Source organism: Heptranchias perlo, chromosome 27 (assembly GCF_035084215.1).
Source record: "Heptranchias perlo isolate sHepPer1 chromosome 27, sHepPer1.hap1, whole genome shotgun sequence".
Classification (NCBI taxonomy): Eukaryota; Metazoa; Chordata; class Chondrichthyes; order Hexanchiformes; family Hexanchidae; genus Heptranchias; species Heptranchias perlo.
The window spans coordinates 14,694,018-14,701,289 of NC_090351.1; the positions used below are offsets into that span (position 1 = coordinate 14,694,018).

The 7,272-nt window shown below is 37.2% G+C and overlaps 1 protein-coding gene across 1 annotated transcript in view; it reads left to right on the forward strand.

Annotated features, from left to right (window-relative positions):
* The window catches only part of ppfia4 (PTPRF interacting protein alpha 4), a 560,134-nt gene extending 556,806 nt beyond the window's left edge, over positions 1–3,328 (forward strand). The window contains exon 29 of the mRNA XM_068007385.1: positions 3,065–3,328. Within this exon, the coding sequence (XP_067863486.1) occupies positions 3,065–3,114 (50 nt within the window). The 3' untranslated portion in view covers positions 3,115–3,328. The remainder of the gene's footprint in view (positions 1–3,064) is intronic.
* Positions 3,329–7,272: the final 3,944 nt, after the last annotated feature.

Consider the following 7,272-nt stretch of genomic DNA (forward strand, 5'->3'; position numbering starts at 1 on the left):
TATTAAGAATTTTAGTCCTGACAACTTGCAACTTTCATGTTCCTGATTCAAGGATCAGTCTGCAACTTTTCTATATGAATGTTACCAACTTGTGGATGATAAAAACATTCCTTGGGCTAAGTTGTCAACAGCCTTCTCAAAAAAAAATTAAGCTGCAAAATATAAATTATCATTTATAGATAATCTTATCACTAAATGTCAGACTTTTTTAAAATTTAAAACATAAACTGCTAGCAAAATTTGCAGGAGTCTCCGATTATTAGACAAGGTGATCTGATCAGTAAAGTAATCAATGAGCCCTTCAAATGAATGCCAGTCTGGACTCTGGGGCATAATTCTTCCTTCACATGCAATGTATAAGTGGAAAATTGGAGCCTTGAAGAAAAGGCCTTGTGAGGAATATATTGAGTGTTGTGGCCATTTCCCATGATGAACCGGCCTATTCTCACGACTGAGCTCAGTGAATGATGTCAATTGCTAAACCAGCATTGCCTCGCAACAATGCTGTCATGTCCCAGTCAACAAGTTGAGAATGTCCAATTTTTCAAGGGCAATGGATAAAATAGTTCATCCTTTATAGTGTCTGTGTGTAAGAACATTGTACTTGAGAGTAACCTGACATTGTGCAGTCATGACGAACAATATAGTAAATATAATATACACTGTAACATTCCTCAGAAGGGTTTACTGTTCTACAGACTACATTCATAGACATTTTTCATGGCTGCTAGAAAAACATCGTTGTCAATGACCAAATCCAATTTTTATGACTGCTGTAATCTCAAACGTTTCAGTGTGTTAACACTAAATCTTCTTGAAATCTTGGAATGATTTTTTATGTTTGGTGGCTCCCATGCACAAAAATCAAATTTCTGATCTCTGGAATACAGCTAAAGGTTTTCTCCCATCCCCTACTGCATTCATCCTGGTTTTCACAGCTTAAAATTCTCTGACATTTGGGTGCAGACTTCAGCCACGGAGAGCAGATATCATTCTAGCCCATTGTTGGTCTCTTAGCATTCAGTTTTTCTGAAGGAGATTAAGTACAGTGAATGAAGTCTGTAATCTAATTCCCAGTTAGTTGGTAACACAGAGCTTGACTGAATTTGGTAGTGTCATTCTAGACTAAAAGCCTTGGGAATAGAAAGCAAATTGGAGCTATGGATTGCTTGATTTTGGGATATTGCCAAGGACATGCAGTTGTTTCTGATGAATGTTGTGGCTGAATTCTGGTTCCAAAAGGAAGACATTCTCATTTTTCAAGCTGAAAATGCCAAAATGATGAGTTTTATGAGCTTGTCCCAGAGCTGTCTGATTCCAACTTTGAAAGTGTGTTTTTTTTTTACCCCTTTACATTGTCCGTATGTAATTTTAAAAAGTTTGAAATGAAGAACAAAGCTTTTTTTTAAAAAAAATTGGGTAATTAAAATCTGAGATTGCCAACATATCTTTTTTTAAATTTTCCTTCAGTTTAAATAATGCAAATGACATCATCTGGGGAAGTGACTAGGATGAGTTATTCAGTGTGATGGAGCTGAATTAGCACACTCAGTTGGAAAAAAATATGTTCTGGATCGCAACAGGTCACGGATTCTACTGAATAACTTTCAAAATAACCAACGAATAGCATGTACTGTTACTCCAGCTCTCTCAGTAAGGATTACAGACTCTTTCCTCTTTCCTCTTTGTTCTGGCACAGTGTCTGAAGTTATCTTAAGATGAGTTTATGTGCACCGATCACCCCACTACCCATAAATTAACCCATAAATCTTTGGACTGATTTTCAAGGAAGTAAAAGACCCACCTAACTGCTCTTTGAACTAGTTTTGAAAATGATTTTCTATTTTTTACACCTCCCTTTCTAATTTTTTAGAAAAATTGAATTTTCCAGTTTAACAAATTTGAAATCTGGTCACCTGTAGAAAACTGCATTTCTTTCACCATGAAGGATAATAGCACCTGCAGAGTACAGGTCTGTGGCAGATATCTGTAAAAAGCAACTCCGCCAGTAAATGGTGAAGTGAGCATTCAGAGCTTGCTTATAAGTACTGACTTCAATGTAAAAGTTCAGGTTTAAAATATAAACCAACTCTACCCTAGCTTCACTTTTTTTCAAAAAAAAAGCTGAGATGTCTTGTGTGTTGTATAATACCTATGAAGAACCGTAATAACAACTACACTGTGATCTCAACTGCAACAAAGCTTAACTCTGCTACCTTAAAAAAATGTAACTCTGATCTTTGGTGAGTCAGCTGGAGCAGCAGTTGGGGCATTACAGATGCCTCAGTGCCCCTAGGTTGGGGAGAGAAAATAAAAATAGCCACGGTTCTTGCCTCTGATAGTTATCCAGTGACTCACCCACTGCAAAGCATGAGTGCATGGAGGTCAGGTGAAGACAGAATTGCACTAGATGTGATGCCTGCCACAGTTGAATATGCTGCTACTGTTTTCATGTCTAGCTAACATGTGAAGAATGGCCTCTTGGCCACAGCACCGGAGGACTGCTAGTGCCTATGGAACTGTACGTGTCAGCTGTGGTTCATTTGTTAGGACTCATGCCTCTTGAGTCAGAGGGTTCAAGTCCCACTCTAGAGACTTGAGCACAAAATCTAGGCTGACACTTCAGTGCAGCACTGAGGGAGTGCTGCACTGTCAGGGGTGATGTCTTTCAGATGAGACGTTAAACCGAGGCTTCGTCTGCCTCCTCAGGGGAACGTAAAAGGTCCCATGGCACTATTTCAAAGAAGAGCAGGGAAGTTCTTCCTGGTGTCTTGGCCAATATGTATTTCTCAACTAACATTACTAAAACAGATTATGTGGTCATTATCACATTTCTGTTTGTGGGAGCTTACTGTGCGCAAATTGGCTGTTGCGTTTTCCTACATTACAACAGTGACTACACGTCAAAAGTACTTAATTGGCTGTAAAGTGCTTTGGGACGTCCTGAGGCCGTGGAGGTCTTTTTTCTTTCTTTACCCCAGTAAGAGTCAACACCTTCAGGACAGGAGGGGAGAAAGCTGGCGAGGAAAAAATATAATTAATGATTGCAATTTGTCTCTTCCAGTGCATTCCCACTACCTATATGGACACATGCTCGCTGCCTTTCGGGAATAATCCACTACATCTCTGTGAGATCAACAATGGAGGTCAAACGCTGCTGCACAATAATTAGAAAGGCACAGATGGTTCGAATGTACATTGAATATAAATGGGCAATAGTTTACTTCAGTTCAGAAAAAATCTTACACTATAATTTTATTTATCTGGTAATGACTTCCTTTACGGGATTATCCTTTACAAAGCTGGTAGAGAATTCTAGGGCTCCATTTTCGAGATGTTTTACTGTAATATTGTTCTGGTAGTCAGTAGTAAGTTCCGTCAACTTTTAACCTCAAGTATCGTTGTGGTTTTATTGGTTGTAGTAATTTTTCTCAAGTGTATCATACCTGCTGTATGTAAACGTATGGCCATGAAGTAACGCAAGTTTTTTTATGTGAATGTATATAAATATGGCTGACTGTAACAGCATTTTTTTTAGATCATTTAATGGAATTTGAAGTATGTAGATTTAACCTAAATGCTGTCTTAATCATTGATGTTGCTGCCATTTTTATCTTGCCGATATCTTTCAAGAACATACCATCTCCTGTTCCATTTGATGAGAAATTGTTCGTTTTCAACGAATGAAGTGTGCAATTATTTGTCTGCCATGTAAATTGTAGCATAACGTATGACTGGGTAGCTTGAATTATTATTATTTTTAGGTTGTTGTAGAAACTACAGATATCAAACAGACTCCTCCTGTGTGCATAAGCATTGATTCTTTGTTTGATGGCAGCTCCCAGCTCCCAGAAGCTCTTGCTCCACTGAACGTTTTTAAAACGATATACTGACTCCTAGTAATACTGCAATAGGTTTTTAAATCGGCCTCGTGTTTACACATAGGGTTTGTTTTCTTTATCTTTGCCTAATGAATCCCTGAATCTTGCACATCATATCCTGTACATTGCTTCAGTTCACTTTCCTAAAATGCATATCAGAACACTTTCCTCTGTTCCTCATTAGCCCCTTTCATCGCTATAACGTACAGACCTGGTTATGAAGGATATTTTTAAAAATTATATACAGTATAAATATTACTTCCATTTATATGAAGTTGCAAAGCAGCACAGCATCCAAAAGGTTTAACTTTAAGTGCTGACCATTCTGATTTCAGATAAAGTAGTAAACACCGATGTTAACTGAACAATTCACAATATTTTGAAATGAGTGGTTTCTAATGTAAAACCTTCTTCAAATATTCTGTAAGTTATAGGGATAAAAGAAAATTATTAGTATTTTATCGAAAGATGTCTTGTAATGTTTAAACAAGGTATTTCTTGTTATGATTCCCCACTTTTAAATATGGCTTCTAAAAAAAGAATCAGGGCATTTTGTCTTTTTCCCTATTTTTAAATGAACGTGACAATCTAATAGCAACTTAAGATAAATGTTGTGCAGCCGATGCCTGCTGTTAAAGCAGCCATGCCCAGTGTACCTGACACATAGGAACTGATTTCATAAAGTTAGTACGAAACTAATGCTTACTTCAGCTTATCCAGATATTTCCTGAGAAATTCAGCCAGGTTCCCTTTAAAGTGTGTTAAAGTAACGATTCTCTCTTTGTGGCTAAGCACTGGCACTTTCTGCTCCTCGAGTCTGTGTGACTATCCCTCAAAAATTATTGAACATTGATAACTTGTAAGAGAATTGGCAGAATGTTAATCATGTTTTATAAAATTAATTTTTAATAAATTGATACTTAGTCCTTCTAAGCCAATGAAAGGTGCATGGTTTTAATTCAGCATTTTGTGGGGAGGGGTCAAAATGATTCTTGAACATGGACCGTTTTTTAAATACAATAATTAAATATGCTCAGTATAGCATTTTAATTCCCAAGTGCCACAAAAAAAGTGCTAACGATTTCTCCGCAAATCTTATTTATTGAGTTCAGCATTGTGTAACGGCAGCGAGTGAATAGGACCGCAGGAGGAAGTGACACTGAGCTGCTCTTGTAAAGCCCAAAAAGAATCGGGAATCATAAATACTTATTTTAATCACCGCTGCGTTTTTGTCACCCAAAATTTTATTGAATTTGTCCAATAAATTTGGACAATGCCATCAGCATCTTCTAAATCCAATTTTCTTCTGCCTAATAAATTTAAAACCAGTCCCCACTTCCCTTCTTAGCTTGTACCACCTTTGGAACAAAGCATGCTTAATTAAAAAAAAATGCATGAAAATAACTTGGTCTAATCATGGAAAGGCATACATATTGAGCAGCTGTGTTTTTTTCCTCCATATTTCATAATCAAAATAATTCATCAAGTGGCTAGATTTCCAAAGGTATTAATAAAATATTTTAACTGCAATTGTTTTTTAAAAAATCCTTTTTTAAAGTTGTGTTGAACGAATAATGTATACACTTTTCCCCTCTGAAGGCACGGATGGTATCTGAGAAATGTCTGTGTACAGGATAGTGAAGTCTATTGTCAACACAGTGCACTGAGTTTTCTTGATACTTGTTTTTACCTGCAGCCACATTAGTTGATTTGTGTTTAAAGGATACTTGTGGCAATGCAGTTCAATTCATCCAATTGTTTTTATTGACTTTTTTTTGAAAGAATCTTTTTGCTATACTTTATGTTCTAATACGTATTTTTCAAATAAGCAGATTGTGAAGAAGCGGCTCAGGAAGTATATTGATTAGAGTTTTGAAAGCAGTTAAATTATCCAACTAAAATGGAGAGGGACTAATACTGTTGCTTCAAAGTCCAATTCTGTTCTACTTAAAGCCACCGCTCACCTCCACGCACACACTTATTCACTAAAATTCCGTAAGCACAGTTTAAAATCTCTTTGATACGCAGAGCACATTTTATAACGTGAACTAGGTCTGTACTCCTCCATCTACCTTTAAATTATGACCATATTTAATCAAGTAAAAATTGAAAAAGTGAAGCACCTTTCTTTCATCTCTGTAAAAAACAAAATCCCCAGCTCTTCAAATGCTTGTGGGCATTGTGTTTTAAAACCTCTCCTTTATTTTTTTTCTCTTTCAGGCAGTGATATTGTACTCAGTCCTTGGTTTTGCACTTTCATTTATTCTCGCCAAGTTTGCCTTGTCATATGGTAATTGTCATTTTACCAAATGTTCTAATTCAAAGAAAAAAAATTAATGTACATAAACTGACAAAATGGTGAATGATAACTGTCAACTCTAATGTCGTTAGACTGTACAGCTTTCTGTTACTTATTGCCTGGTTTTTGGCGATGAACATGTCTTTTGAGTGTGCTGTGGTGATGATACAAAGCTTGGATAACAGATCTCACCTTGCCCCTTTTATATTTAGCAAAGCAGAAATAGTGGACAGCCGTCAAAATGAATTCACCATAAGTAGTTGACCTTTAATGCAATTTGATCTCTAAGAAAATAACTTATCTGTTAATCAGACCCATGTTTTTTAAATTTGTAAATATTACAATTTAAAACATCTGTATCTATGAAATTCATCACTGGAGCCATATACAGCCTCCATTTCATTATGTGGAGATGCTGATGGACTGGGGTTGACAATTGTAAACAATTTTACAACACCAAGTTATAGTCCAGCAATTTTATTTTAAATTCACAAGCTTTCGGAGGCTTCCTCCTTCCTCAGGTGAACGATGTCGAAATGAAATCCTCGAAATGAAATCGCATTTATAATTCACAGAACAATGCTTGGTGATTACAGACAGTTTTTTCAACTGCCCGTTGCCAAGGCAATCAGTGTGCAGACAGACAGGTGTTACCTGCAAGGTCTCAGAATATACAAATCACAAAAAAAAAACAACAAACAAAAAAAAAGAGATAGAGAGGTAGAAACATAGAAAAGACAGCAACTGACCCGTTATATTAAAAACAGATAACATGTGTTCGCTGGTGGGGTAACGTGTAGCGTGACATGAACCCAAGATCCCGGTTGAGGCCGTCCTCATGGGTGCGGAACTTGGCTATCAATTTCTGCTCGACGATTTTGCGTTGTCGTGTGTCTCGAAGGCCGCCTTGGAGTATGCTTACCCGAAGGTCGGTGGATGAATGTCCATGACTGCTGAAGTGTTCCCCGACTGGGAGGGAACCCTCCTGTTTGGCGATTGTTGCGCGGTGTCCGTTCATCCATTTCATTAGGGCAGGGTTCAATGGGTGAGGTGGGGTTGAAATAAATCAAGGGGATCTAATTGGAGATCATC